Below are 15,785 nucleotides of genomic sequence, written 5' to 3'. Positions count from 1 at the left end.
AGGGTTCATAAACAAATGGATTTAACTCCTAAATGGCAGAGGATTGAGCAGTGAGGCTGCAGGGGCATGTTCTATACATCAAAACTGCTTCATTAAGCTAAAGTTGTTCAGGTGACTATAGTGTCCCTTTAAAATGTCACGTAGAACTAAAAAAATTACATTTCTTATTTTCTCCCATTTGTTTTATATGTTATTCATATTATATTATGTTTCATAGCTAAATATTTGATGTTAAATGAAAGCCATGTTTCCCCTGAATAAAATGATATATAATAAGTGTGCGTGCACATAATATGAAAGAGGTGAATTACGCTTGAACAGACATATAGCGCAAATGCCAGGTTTTGTTTACGTTTTGTTTTGATCACAACGTGTACATTTGGCTGCGTCCTTAAGGGGTTAAACCACTGGGCAGGATTATCTGCTTCTTCCCATAAGAACTGTTACTCCTCCCTTTCAGGAAATAGCTTGGTGTACAGTAGTATCACTTCAGTCTTTAACAGAAGAGCTGTCTTTACTTCGAATTCAATCAGTGTCTGCTAGAAAACGTAAACCTGAAAAGGCAGGAAACGTGTTGTGATCAGCTGGCTACAGGGCAACCGAGAGGTAAGAGACCTTTCACATTCAATCTGATAATGTGCTTAGAATCTTGTTTGTGGCCTGCACAGCCCTAATGGAAGATCCACAACTCTGCTTTTTATCAAAGCGGCAGTGCAATTTATACTTTATTTACATAAACAAACCAGGCAGAATAATGCACAAGCCTATAGCTAACTAAAAATTAGCTGTATGTTTTTGTTGTCTTTTTTTTTTAATTTCTCTGAAAAGGCAGTGTTTACATTAAAAAGCCTGCGGGGATTGGCTCTTGAAACTATAACAACTACATTAAGCTGTGAACATGTAAATGGCTAAATGCTCACAAGCCTGCCCAAGACATCAACAGGGTAAAAACTGCGAGTGCAGTGGAGGCAAGTGTGCAGGTTTTTAAAAAAAAAAATATTTTTTTTTTGTTGTGCAAGTAAGTACAAGGCAAAGTCAGACGCCACAACAGCGTACACTTATATAGAAACAAACCTATAGGCTACACAGTGGCATAAACATTTTTTTGCACATTTTTGTTTTATAGGAGCAAGTTTAACTGGTTGACAAGTCTCAGATTTGAGTAGCTTGGTTATCGAGGTTAGCGTGATATGCGTGCAGTACAATAGATGATTTAAGTAAAACAGGCATGTAGCACGTGCAAACTATTTTCTAACAGCATGGTAGTAGCTTGCATAATAGTTATATTGTGTGTGTGTGTGAGAGCTGGACACATGCATTTGGGTGTAGAAAACATGCAAGGCGCTTGAAGCTTATTAAACGACGTTAAAGTATAGCATGCTAGTATGGTTGAGCTAAGTAAGTTTAAAACCACTAGAGCTGAGCAGACGTCTGTGCCAAAACATAGTTATGTGAGAGGCTGAGCAGAGAGAGATAGTTAGTTAGAGTGAGCAGAGTGGCTAAAGCGCGAGTCTGTGACCATTAGATCTTAAGGGGTCCATGTTAACCCGAGAGCTGCTGTCTTTTGCTGAGTCCATGGTTATGGTGAGCTGTGATTCTCTGTGTTGCATAGTGTCACCCAGAGTTCACTGTCCTTGGTAAAGTGGCACAGTGACTTGCCAGAGCATGAAGTCATTGGGGACCCGCAAGCCCTATCATCTGGGTGGCAGTGCAGCTCCCCGTTCCAGGCTTGATTTTCGGGCAGGTTCTCTTCTTAGCAGGCTAGTCAGGAAATCGGTAAGTCCGTTTGGTAAAGCCGTATTGCAGCATGGTCTCACAGCTTCCCTCCAGCTCCTGGCCCCAGCATAGGTCGTCTGTTGCGAACAGAGGGTCCCATGACTTGCACAGCTCCACACACTACCTCCCTGTCGTGGGCAATCAGTAGAGTAGATGCTGGAATCGCCGTGAGGTCTGCTGCTTGGGCAGGTGATATGGCTTCCTCTCATAAAGGCTCAGTGGTGCCCGAGCCGTTGGTGGAGCATCACGGGCCGTCGCCATCTTGCAAGGTAGGTTCAGTCTTCTCCCAGCCCAAGCTCTCTTCAGTGGGGACCAGGATGACCCCCCCGGTCCAGAGGGGGGGATGCAGGACCGGTAGGCCTGTCGATAAGCCGGCGTTTGGTGGCCGGAACTGGAAGCAGGGCAGCGGCCGTCCACCCCGCTCCCCTTCTGAGTAGGCCGCAGTCCCCGAAGCCTCGTGCCTCCCTCAGAGGACCCGAAACTCCCGATCTCGGGGTCTGCCACCTCCTCCACTGCCGTGTGGATGTCTCGAGGCCTCATCTCGAGTGCCAGAGCAGAAATTTTTTGCCTAAGAGGCCAGATTTCTCCGGAACCTCTCTTGCATGGCGGTCCGGTCCCCCCCCCCCCCCAGGTTTTTGTTTTTTAACTTACCTCCAAAACGCTGTACAATTGTTTATAGTAGGAGACAATGAGGAAGGCTATAGCTCGGTGTCCCTTTAAATATCTGCCATTGATAGAATGCATTCTACAAAAATACACACCTTGTTCCAGATGAACACGGGCAGCCAGCCCCGGCCCCCACCCGTAAGCAGAGGGTGTAGTCGATCTCTGTCTGTTATCTGATTTTCTGGACAAAACATTCTACCGTCCTGATTCCATCAATTGGTATCTGCTGTTGAATATATATTATCCTGTAGTGCGACCGGGCCCTCTGTGTTTCACCTGTCACAGGGCATCGAGAAGCTGGCCACTTTAGGGCTGCCCACAAGATGGGCAGCTATGTGGCAAGGCAGCGAAGGCGGCAGGTGCCTACTCTGCTGGAATATAGTGTCTGGAGGGGAGAATGGAAACATTACTGCTCCCTTGCATGCCCTGCGGTGATACCAGGAGCCAGGATATGATGTCAATCCGGCCCAGGCTTCACTAAATGGTGTACAACGGAGCAGTTCTCTAACGCTAGAGCAGGACTAGGCTGTAAAAGTATTATGGAAGATGTAGTAAACAACATTTGGAACATTGACAAAGCCTGTCTTTGTGTACACAAGCATTGGCTGGCTCTTACTATGTCCATGCCTGAATTTAGAGGAGATATCACCAGTTTGTTTTTGTTTTTTAGTTACTTTATTTAGTGTGTGTTTTGGTGTTGGACAAGTAAGCACAGATATTGTACTTTAGTATTTTTTTGTCAAATGCTAGCACAAGTCCTTATTTGTATATAAGGAGGAGGAGACACCCACAGGGCAAAAGTGAGAGGGGAAATAAGGGGCTAAAGGGAATTTAGATACACAAAAAGGGCAAAACGGGAGAGATACAAAACAGGGTAATAGACACAAAAGATGAGGACAAGAGACTCAAAATAATCAAAAGGAGAGTAAGATATGTAAAAGGGGGTAAGAAATCCAAAAGTGGCTGAAGAGACATGAGTAAGGGTATTAAAGAGAGGTAGGTACAAGACACACAAAGTGGTTAAGGGGGGTTAAGAGACCTGCGGGAGGATATACATACGAAAGTAAAGAGATGCAGAGAAACACATAAAACAAAATCACAATTCTGGTGGCAATGTACACTTTCTGTCCATGTGCCAAGTTACACAGAACTACCTCTGGTTATAGCTAGGCAACTTGTGTACACTTACTAAACGCCTTCGACATCTTTTTTTTCTTTGTCGGTTTAAAGCAGATTAGCATATATTAGTGAGGTGAGAAATTATATATTTTGAAAACCCAATGCACCGAATATGCAATAGAATTTAGCTTGTTGTGTCTCATAGATTTTTGTGAATTTTTTGGTGGTCAGTAGGTGGGTTTTAATGGTAAAGCAAGATAGATTTAAAAGTAAAAATCGGAAATTAAAAAAGGTACTTGTAGGTTGTTGATGTTGTGACAGTAGGGTACTATAGATGATATTGCTAAATAGATCCATAAGATCCAAGGACTTTCAAATAAGATGTTTATATAATGTGTATTATTAATTTTTTTAGGATGACTGCAGGCATTTTTGAAGATTGTGTGTTTTTCATTAAAGTGAATCACTTGTCCTTTAAAGAAAAAAAATGTTTAAAAGAAAAAATTTCTTCAAATGGTGGAGCCATTTCATATGTTCTCAATGGAAAGGTAAGGCTTTGCTTTATTTTTTAAAGAAAATGCATCCATGAAAAAAACATTTATTTGCTTCTCCACATTCTTAAAATTAATTCTCATTTATGCAATATCTACTAGGATGAAAAAAAATAGTATTATAGAAGCATGCTGTAGTGGTTATGGTGCCCTGAAGGCCCCCTATATTAAATAGTTAAAACACTTTAGAACTATCTAATGTCTTACCTGTAGTCCCCATGCTGCCCACCACTTCCACTACAGCTTAGAGGAGAGCCAGAGGCTCTCTGCCTGAGCTAAATCCAACGGTATAAGGCATAGCCCAGCGGCTAAGAATGATTAGCTTAAACTCTCCGCCAATAAGCTAGCCCTGCACTGCAAGTCTTAGCTTAGTTGAGTTAACAAAAATGCCTGAACAGGAGTCTGTCTCTCGTGGCAGCTGGGAGGAAGAATGGGCCGGTACCCAACAGACCCCAACTAAGAAATCAAACTGTTCAAAACTATTTGACTACTTACATTGGGAGAGATGCCAGATCACGCCTGGCACCATAAGTACTACAGCAAACTATAATGGGTACGTTGCTTGGAGTTTATTTAATATGAAAGTACTATTGGCAGAACAGAAGTATCATGTACCTCGCAACATTTGGAAGTATGAAGTTGGGCAAGGGAACAAGTGGAATTATAGGGGACATGCCAGTTACATCGTTTGGCACCCTAAGGGCAGAGCCCCACTTGAAAATCGAGCATGCCATAACACTGGCCAGCCCTACTAAATGTTGCACAGAGCACTGTCAAAGCTCTCTGCATATAGGATGAATCTGGACATATCTAATGGCGCAATTGAGCATCCCTTGCTGAGGGCAATTCCATGTTGTTGCCTAATACAGGATACAAGGGAAAAAACTCAACATGGCAGAACAAGACCTCAAACCAAGACTGTCCCGTTAAACCCAAGATGGTAAGGGAGCCATGGTATCAAATTAGCTGGCCCAAACCTTGTTAGTTGATGGTTTGAATAATAGAGAGGTATGTTAACTGGAGAAGTGTGTTCAGAGGACAATTCTCTATTTTGGCCTTAAAAGTTCAGTTCCTTGCCAGTTCTTCATGATTCCCAGTTTAGTTATTAAACTCCCTAGGCTCCCATGCAATTGCTACTTTGGCTTCTTTTCGTAAATCTGTCCTTGCACCAGAAACTCCAAGTTAGTCAATGAAGAAATAAAGCATTTCTTGTCTCTAGTAATCACTCCAAGTAATGTTTGTCTTTACGTATCAAGGCCTTGATTTAATAAGCTTTCCAAATGATTCAATACTATTAGAAATACTTTCCATGTGCTATAAATGTAATTCATACAATGTTAAGTCCTCATTTTATTTTTGTTTATTTACAGTGTACACATTTTATTGCGAATAATGCCAGTTCACTTAGCAGTTCCCATTTGAAAAAGATTGAGAAGCATCAGATCTCACTTGTCGACACAGAGTTCATATGGAAATGTATCGAAGAGAACCAACTTCTTGAAGAAACTTCTAACCTGGAAAAACCAATTAATGTTCTTCTGGAAAAAGTCAAAACTATACAAGGTGAGGATGTCTGCGTTATTTAGATTATATATGGTACATTAGGTCATTCAAAAGCAAACATGTTGTTTATGTTAAAGGGACATTCCAGGCACCCAGACCACTTCTGCCCATTGGAGTGGTCTGGGTGCCAACTCCCACTACCCTTAACCCTGCAAGTGTAATTATTGCAGTTTTTCATAAACTGCAATAATTACATTGCAGGGTTAACTCCACCTCTAGTGGCTGTCTATTAGACAGCCACTAGAGGTCACTTCCTGGGTTTCCTGTGCTAGAGCGTCGCTGGACGTCCTCACGCTGTGTGAGGACCTCCAGCGTCGCTCAAAACCCCATAGGAAAGCATTGAAATGATTTTTCAATGCTTTCCTATGGGGAGACGTAATGCACATGCGCGGCATTTCCGCGCATGCGCATTAGGTCTCCTCGGCCGGTGGGCGAGATCAGTCTCGCCCACCGGCCGACGCAATCACAAGGAGGAGCGTCGCGGAGGTGGAGACAGCGGCGAGGGACATCGCCGCTGTCCCAGATAAGTGACTGAAGGGGTTTTCACCCCTTCAGTAACCGGGGATTGGTGGGTGGGAGGGAGAGGGACCCTCCAGTGCCAGAAAAACGGATCGTTTTTCTGGCACTGGAGTTCCCCTTTAAGGTGACAAGTTAGACGCTCAGTCTTAAAGGAGATATAATAAGATATAAAGATATAATAAAATATTTACAAAAATGTGAGTGGTGTACTCACTTTTGTGAGATACTGTGTATATATATATATATATATATATATATATATATAAATATAATATGTGTGTGCATTTTACTTTTTCATGAATAACTGTACTTTTAATTTCTAGATTTTCATTACAAGAAGAATCTTTCACCTGCTGCAAATACTTTATCTGACTTCAAAGAAGAAATACTTGACAGGTATTGGTGTCAAGGGGCTCACTAAAGCACTTTAGCTTGCTGAAATGCCTTATGTGTAGAGTCAGTCCTCTTTTTATAATTTCCTTTCCCCAAAAAATGCCACTTGGATTAAATAACCTTAAACTCCCTGTCTGTCAATCAGAGATCTGGACCTCTTGCTTCCTGGTTTGTTTAGCTCAGTGGAGGTAAACTCGAGATAGCACCTGCCACCCAAATACTTCTTATTGAGCTGCATTGGGAAGTCTGTGATTTGACAGTCACAAACTCTGGGCAGGGTTAGAAGAGGAGGGCTTGCAAAGGCAACAAACAAGAGAACTGCAGCTTTTGCAAGTTGTTCTTCGATATGTCCCCAATGAAAAAAAATGCATATTTAAATGCCACAAATGCTTATAACTGCAGCGCTATATGGCTCAGTCCAGGATCCACCCTTTGCCCACCATGGGCAGACCACAGTCCTGCACTCTGGAGGAGCACTTCAGGCCAGTAAGCCCAGATGGAAGCCTGTGGGTCAGTATATACATCAGAAACAAGGTTCTCCACTGTATGAGATACAGTTTTAGTCTGCATTAATATTCTCCTCCGTGCCGCCTGGTGCTTGGGCGATCCTCCCTATCTGATCTACCACCATTTTAGGACCTCCTCTAGAGGGAGAATTTAGGACTTCTGGTGGGGACTGAAGCTGACTGCCGATCCGAGTGGTTACTTGAATTCAGTGGGGCATGTTGGAGTATCCTGCTTTCCAGCTGAAGTCAAAATTTAACAAATAGGTTGTCCAGCCTGGACTCAAGTGGGCTATTGCTTAGGTCAGAAAAATGTTGGATAAGTTCCAGTTAATGCCTCCAGCTTGGAAGGCTGCTGGAGCGAGGATCACCCCCACTGGTCCAAGGTGAAGGGGTAACGGGGCACAAGTATGTTGCGTTCTGATCCAGGTACATCCAGAGAGGGAGATCAGCCACCTCTCCCGCCCGGTGAGCACTAGGCAGTATTTTTTACAGTGGGTTAAGTTAGCTTCCGACAATACACTGGCTGCTACATGGTATGTCAATAAGGACTGTATGTAACGCTTCACGAGGTTCATCCGTGCCCGAGCTAGAGAGAGTGCTATCTACATCAAGATAGTGGAAGAGCTCGTTCGGGACACGTCTTTCCTGACTGTCATGGCTTCTCTCCCTTGATTGTCTTTTAAATCCCCTTATTTTATTTGTCTCATGTCCCTTGTATATCTCCTAGCACCCACTCCCAGGCCTCCCAACTATTCTTCTACGAGATGCACACCACCGTCCCACCACCTTTTACCCCGCCCCCTGATTTCATGTCACGCCAATGTGAGGGGTTATGCACGCTTCCTATCAATCTTGAAATATCAATAACAGAAAAAAATTCACCATATTATGTGTGATTATACTTAAATTATATTAAAAAAACAAACACAATATATTTTACCTCTCCTTGTAGGGAATATGGAGATTTCGAAGAAGACAAATCGACTTCAGAGAATGCTGAAGTGGCAAAATACTGTTTTCTTCAAAAAGTATGTGTTTATTTCCTGCTTTAATATTTTGTATGAATATTTTGGATACATGTGTTGCATAGGATACATAATCTTGAATTGGTGCGATAGTATGGGAGATGGTTTTCCCTTAATACACATTAAGCATTGCTTGAATGCCACAGAGAACCATTCCATTGTTGGTGATCATGCGCTTGTCTAGACAGTTTATCTTCCCAAGGCTATAACCATCAGTTCTTTCAAGAAATGTAATCTTGAATCCTTTAAAATGATCTGAAGCTCCCATGGCACCAATTAGGCCTAATCAAATATCTAGAGTGTGCAAGTGAATACTTTCAGACAGAATACTTTCATTTTGCATGCACCGCTAGGTAAAGTGTGAGTAAAAGGGGTACAACGCCCATGGGTTACAGCCGACCTCACACAAATGTACCAGTTTAGAGATTCATTGTGGTCAAAGTTCAATAATACTGGCTCTGTGAATGACAATGGCGAAATGCATACCCAAAACAAACAGATATGTCAAAGGCCCAATATTTCAATGAAAATTTTTACAATAACATATTAAAATCCAAGAAAGTTTTGAAAATCATACGTAACATACAAGCCCCTGCCCCCCCCCATCCGTTCCCAACCTACCACTGTTAAAGTGGCCAACTGAACTCTGTAACATCCCCTAGAATGATGTAACAAATGCCTTTAATAATGATTTTGTCGGATGTGCCACCACCCTGATTTTAAGCTAACCGATTATACGCATTCCGAAATAACAATTTTGGATCACACTGCACCAACTTTGCAAAGACCCCGAACGGATTAATGTTATTTTTAGATCTGTGCCTGTTAATGTCATTAAGAACATCTCAATAATTTAAAAATGAAATACCATACCTGATCAAATTCCAGCAATTTTGCTAAAGCTCAGTGCGCTGGCAATTGCAAAGCCTGTTGCAACCCTAATTCATTAATCCTTGGCATCTGAATACATATCTGGAAGACTGTAAAGGTAGCACCTATCATAAAAGTGGTGACATTACTTTGGTATCTGAGTACTGTCCGATATTATTGCTTCCTGTGTTGTCATAAATCATGGAAAACTGTGTTCACTCGCAATTATGTGTGTATTGCCAACAATAAAACTATCTGACCCAAGACCAATCAGGCTTTCATCCAAATCTCTCAACAACAACTGCCTTCTTAAAAGCCTTTAATGACATCCAAACTGGCATGGAACAAAGAGAATTAACCTGAGCTATTTTACTTGTTTTTGCCAAGGCCTTTGACACGGCAACCAATGGCATCTGTGACGATATAGACCTAATATTGTCCGGGGGTAGTTCCATTAACTTGCACAGCTGATCACTATACTAATGTATAGTTATCGTCAACTGTCATAAAACTAAGTGTTATGACCTGGGATCGGAGTCTCTTTATCCACCAGCTTTCACATTATTGCAGATCTTGGATAGTTGCAGCATGGAAAGAGACAACCAGCTTCTTTCTTGGTACAAACAGCAATAACCTTTATTTTCACTTCACATCAGGATATTCAAAAAATAAATCTCCTTTCCCCCATCTGCAAGTCCACCTTGACAACAAAAACATACCTAGATCAGCCAGGCAGATATCTCAGCATGGGGGGGGGGGGGGGGAGAATCTGCATCTTGTGCCATGTGACACATTTAAAGTCTCTTTTTGTCAAATTTGTAACCCACCTTTGTTGACCCACAGCTGCATATACAGACACACACACTGCTCTATGCATAATACAGGTACACAATGCAGCGATATCTAGACACATGGAAAACAGTCACAAAAAATGGAACTGCAAGCTTGTGGCTTGCGCCAAACAAATCAGGCCATCCATCACAGCATCCTATTGCAAAAACTTTAAAAACACAGATATTGGTAATCATGCTCTAACCTGGTTTCAATCTCATGTATTGGATCGATTCCCAATATATGTCCATTTCTGACAGCACCTTACTTCCTCTCCTAGTCACTCTGCAGACTTGTGGTGTAACCCACGGCTCGCTACTCTTTGGCCTCCACATTGAAAAACTCGCATCAAAACTTTATCCAAAGCTATATTCCTGCCTAACCACTACAGTAAGGAAACATATTGTACAGCAAATGCTAATGCCAGTCTTAGAATATAGAGATGTAGTATATGCATCTGCGCTGCAAACTTGCCTTCATAAACCTACTACATTGTATAACTCATTCTGTCGCTTTGTGTTACAACGTAATTACATGACCCACTATTGTGACATGTTAAAAGATCTAAACTGGCTATGGCTGGAATCCCGACGCACTCTCTATCTCTCCAGCCTTGTGTTTAAGATTAGAATGATCTCCTTAGTTGTTCCCACCTGCAATAACCTTCGATTCAGCACTTTATTTAGTATATCGCAATACAAAAAGAAAGTGTCTTGATCTTCATTTTCATTTGCCTACAGCGCACCACAATTATGGAATAGCCTCATGGATACCATCAAATCCTCTCCCAGTCTAAACTCCTTTCGTTCTCTGTCACAATACCTCTATACAGAATGCACCTTTAATCATGGTTGATTATACTTCTTATCTGTACATGTTCTGTGTTTATTTGTAGTTTGATATAGTTTGTATTGTTATTATTACATTGTACCATATTCTAACAATTCAATGTTTGTGGACCCAGGACCTACTTGAAAACAAGAGAAATCCTTGTAAAATACTTTATAAATACTGTATTAATAAACAAACGGGTCCAGGTGCTTGACACCCCTCGATTAGCATATTCAGAAACCTAATTAAACCTTACTAGGCTCTTGCCTACAGTTATATGTAAACCTGAACAGTTATATTGTAAGTCAACTCATATAAATGCAATGTTACTTTTGATATAAACAATCTTGAACTACACTTACTCGGCCACACCGAAGTGTAATTATATTTTTTGTGGGCCTGCGAGCCGATCCTTTATGTACTCTTTCTATTCTCCTATCATAAATAAACAGATTTTCAAAAAAAAAAAAAAATAAACAAACGGATATTCTATCAGGCTAATCTTCTATGATTCCACAAACCTACATAGCCGGTACAGTCCGAAGAGCCCAATGAAATAGGGAACATTTGGGATCAGATGTAAGAGAAGAATCAAAGCATACATGCTTGGCCAGAAGCAAGTCCATTTGATCAAAATAACTAACGAATGCTTCCAGCATCCTTTTAAACTTACCGCAATGAATTCCAAAACTATATAAATGTATGTAATAAAGCGGTCACATGACCACTTTCCATGTGTAGGTATTTATTAATGGCTGTACCTGCATGATGTGTAGTAATATGTTAATAGTTTTGATGTTATAGTACTTGACATACTCTTATTTTTAAAAACCCTCCATCGGTGATATAGTCTGGATTATCTCAGCCAATCCTATGCTTTCCCATATGAAAGTATTTGGAGGCTTTTGTGCATGCGCGGCAAAATTCCCCACTCCACCAATCAGCATCTCCTCATAGAGATTAAGCAATGCATCTCTATGGGTAACGTTCAGTGTCTCCATGCAGAGGGTGGAAATGCTGAACGTAGGTGCTTCACACTGTGTAGCACTGAGATAGGAAGCACTTCTAGGGGCTGTCTGAGTGACTGTCACTAGAGGTGTTACTAGCCAGCAATGTAAACACTATTCTATTAAAAGGCAGTGTTTACATTGGAAAGTCTGCGGGCACAGGCTGTAGACACCAAAACCACCACACTAAGCTGAAATGGTTCTGCTGACTATGGTGTCCCTTTAACCCCTTAAGGACACATGACGTGTCTGACATGTCATGATTCCCTTTTATTCCAGAAGTTTGGTCCTTAAGGGGTTAAATAATACTTCTTGTTACCATTGTCATCTACCATACTTAATACTTGCTATTGCTTTATTTCAGGATACAGAAGGAGCAATTTTAGAGCTGCTGTGCTTTAAAGAGGACAGCTCATTTCCATTTAAAATATCTACACGTTCTGGACCTCTTGATGGATCAGAGGTAACTGATTTTGGATGTTTTCCGCATGTGTGTGTGTGTGTGTGTATGTGTATATATATATATATATATATATTTATATCAATATATAATGGCAATATATTGAAAACAATTAAAATGCAAGCACTAGATGTTTGCATTGTGAATTGTGTAAGAACCAATGGGGACTGAAACATTAAAAAGTGTGTTCATTGTCATCCTGGACCACTCTCCTAAAAATAACTTTACATTTATTAATAAGGGTTATGTTAAGCTTTAATATCTATCTATCTATCTATCTATGTATATATATATATATATATATATATATATAACACCTTTTTTTCTTCTTTTAATTCTTTATTTTACTCCAATAAACACAGGAGACATTACAGAGGGTATACATCACAGCATGTACAAAATAAAACATACAGGATCGCATTATAATAGAACAAGGTGTACTACAATAGGCATCAGAGGAGGTTGTACATCGATCGCTTATGATACAAGCTTTACAGTAGTAGTGAGACAGCATTAAGATGAGGGAGCAACGTGACATCTATGTTGCAAATGACGTTAATGCAGGCTATTAACTCAAAGTATAGGAGTTTGTCTTCATCAGGAATGTAGTCATGTCTGTATGCAACAGAAATCACAATCTGTACCGAAGTTTGGGGGTTTTAGGGCATAAAAAAGACTCCCAATAGATGGGATATGAGAAAAATAGTCGAGTCGACAGGAGAAGGAAAAATAAAGGAGAGAAGAGAATATAGAAAAGGGTTAGGGTGTCTCTGGTCGGGGTGCCTCCAGGCAGGGGGTGGAGGGGGAGGAGAGTGCAGGGGCCACAATCCGTTAGGTGTTCACGTACGTCTCCCACGGTTCTCAAATCTTAGTGAAGGACTTCGTAGTCCCCCAAACCTGGGCCGTAAGCTTGTCCATGAGGTACTGTTCTTTAATATTAATGATAACTGCATTCATGGGAGGTATAGTGGGTTTCAACCAGACTTGAGCTAAAGCCCGCCTAGCCGCTAGTGTAATTTTGTAAAAAAGTTGTTGTTCCGCTCTGGACCAAATGTCATGTGGCTTAGCGAGTAGGAAAACCAATAGGTTCAGGACGATATGCTTATGGAGAACCAGGGATACGAGTGTGTTGACCTCCAGCCAAAAGTTAGAGACTTTCGGGCAGTCCCACCACATATGTGCATAGGTTCCCTTAGACCCGCAGTCTCTCCAGCAGACATCCGTGGGGGTCTTTTTCATGTGATACAGCTTCACTGGAGTGGTGTACCATCTAAACATAGTTTTATAAGATTGTTTTGCATTGTGACACAAATAGAGGTTTTCGAGTTCGCTTCCCCTATATCATGCCAGTCCGCCCCCTCCAGAGACTCACAGAGTTCGGACTCCCATTTATCTATGTAGTGGAGGTCGCCCCCAATCTTTGCTATCAGCGTTTTTTAAAGATATTTTTAATAATTTCCAGTTACTCAACCTTTTTATTGATATTTTGGCATTTTTTTTATTTCTGAGTAAAACTTTTCTATCATGTATGTGTCCTGGATACACAGAGACCGTTCTAGATGGTGAGACAAGTCCCTCGTTGCCGCATGATATGTATCTGTTCCCATGATTCTCAGGAGCGCACAGGACATTATGAAACACTTGAAACGTGCATTATTCAATGCAAAACATTCAATCGGATAATGTTTATTATTAAAGAAAGAATTAAATGAAAGAACAGATTTAATTAATACGAGCCATAAATTTAAATATGTGTTTTAAATACAAATGTAAGAATTCCAAGTTTACTCAGCCTGGGTAATAAATGCATATCACTAGTACTATGTTTTATACTCCGGATCAGGAGTGCTTTTTTACTCCACTTGTGTTTGTACAATGTGAGCCATTTACTATATGTTGTCTCCACAGATAGAATATACATTTTACCTGGCGACAAATTCCAAGAAAGCTTGTGAAAGATATGAAAGTCGTATCAAAGACCTTAAAAATAAAGGCTTCAAAATAAATGATGTGACCCCACCAGAGGCCAAGCTCTTAGCATCAGAAGCTCTTCAAAGGGTGAGGTATTAATGTTGATAGCTTGGAATAGCTTGGAATTAAGTTAATGAAGTGCACATGTGAATTAATTTTAAGGAGCACTCTAAGTACCATAATGTACTGCCGGCTTGGTAATGCAGATCTTACACTTCTATATTAGCACATTTGGTTTTGTCCAGGTCAGTGCTGCAGTTGTTGACTGAATGCAACAGCTGATAATCTCAGCCAATAAATACTATTTGTGGACCGAACTGATATTCGTAACACAGAGGCATTACTTGCATAGTAGCAATATGCCTAATGAGTGGTCAGGCTATGATAAGCAGGGATCATTAATTTGTGTGAAACTGCCCAAAAATAGTTTGACACTGGACATTGAGATGGCACCCATAGCATACTGTCACCATAACCTTTTTAGTGAGCTGTAGTGTTTATGGTGCTCAGTGTGCTTCTTTAATATCCCCATAATGCAGTTACGGAGTTCTATGCCATCCCGCGGTTAATGGACTTTAGAGCCGAACGCGGCTTTGATCCCAGGAGCTGCCGGGAAACCCCTCCCTCACCCTTCCTCCTGGGCCATGTGATTGCTGGAAAAATGCACTTATGCAATAATGAGCAAAGGGTGGATCCCCAGCTAGCAAAGCCATTTTTTTGTTTTTGTTTTATGACAGTTGACGATCTACCTTTGGTTACCTATAGTGGGCCCCCCAAATAATTCTCACACCAAGACCCTCTTTTTGTTAGTTCTGCCACTGTTCAGATCCATTGAAAAATATCTATTTGTCCTTGTAATGACTTTGCAGTATAGGTAGATAAATATAGGTAAACATTAGTTCAGGTATGACACCTAACAATATAATTTCAGTTAAACAGCACCCATGAGTTTACTTCCACCCTTACATGCATAATATCTCCTCCTTATTGTCACACCTTCTCGTAAAAAACACATCTGTGACACACATTATTACCTGCACCTCAGATATCATCGCACAACCTGCATGTAAACATAATTTTTATTTTTATTTTAATTGTGTTCATCGGTGTTAAGACCTTCAGTGGTTATGGTGCTTCTATTCCTTTCCCAATAGCTGAGTATAAGTGATTATAACTGCAGTTAGGGTGTAGAGATCTAGTGTAGATGAATGCAGCTTCCAAGACGATTCTCCCCAGCAAATAAAATATTCCCCAAGCATGAGCCTAGACTTCATAAAGGGTACAACAGGAATAATGTTTTATTGATGCCACACTGGCTTTTATGGAAATCCTCCTGCAAGAGGACCTCCCACAGTAAACAAAAGGAACAACCAATCATCGTACAGATTAACAGTAAAACACTCCCTCTCTCTGCCTGGGAGATTCTGAGATAAGTTAAGGAATAACCCAATTATCTCCAGGCAGAGAGCACACAATTTCCCCAAAACTTAGAACACCCCTTTACACACATGTCCCCTGATAGCCCCGAGCTGGGAGACCAACATATTCAAATTTCACCCAGATCGGTTCAGGGCTTCTCAAAAAGTGTGGAAGTCTTAGTTTACCGACCGCACACGAGGCTCCTGCCCAAAACAGTTCCACGAATTTAGTGTGTGCAGTCGGTCAATTCAGAAAATGGCATAAAAATGACTAAAGAC

The 15,785-nt window shown here is 41.0% G+C and overlaps 1 protein-coding gene across 1 annotated transcript in view; it reads left to right on the top strand.

The window, feature by feature from the left end:
* The first annotated feature begins 464 nt into the window (after positions 1-464).
* PARP4 (poly(ADP-ribose) polymerase family member 4) overlaps positions 465-15,785 on the top strand; it is a 142,564-nt gene continuing 127,243 nt past the window's right edge. Inside the window, exons 1-7 of the mRNA XM_063429975.1 lie at positions 465-606; positions 3,977-4,109; positions 5,483-5,675; positions 6,518-6,590; positions 8,046-8,121; positions 12,022-12,120; positions 14,026-14,175. Of these exons, the coding sequence (XP_063286045.1) occupies positions 3,978-4,109; positions 5,483-5,675; positions 6,518-6,590; positions 8,046-8,121; positions 12,022-12,120; positions 14,026-14,175 (723 nt within the window). The 5' untranslated portion in view covers positions 465-606; position 3,977. The remainder of the gene's footprint in view (positions 607-3,976; positions 4,110-5,482; positions 5,676-6,517; positions 6,591-8,045; positions 8,122-12,021; positions 12,121-14,025; positions 14,176-15,785) is intronic.

The sequence above is a fragment of the Pelobates fuscus genome, chromosome 1 (genome assembly GCF_036172605.1).
Source record: "Pelobates fuscus isolate aPelFus1 chromosome 1, aPelFus1.pri, whole genome shotgun sequence".
NCBI lineage: Eukaryota > Metazoa > Chordata > Amphibia > Anura > Pelobatidae > Pelobates > Pelobates fuscus.
This window is presented reverse-complemented; position numbering and strand designations above follow the sequence as displayed.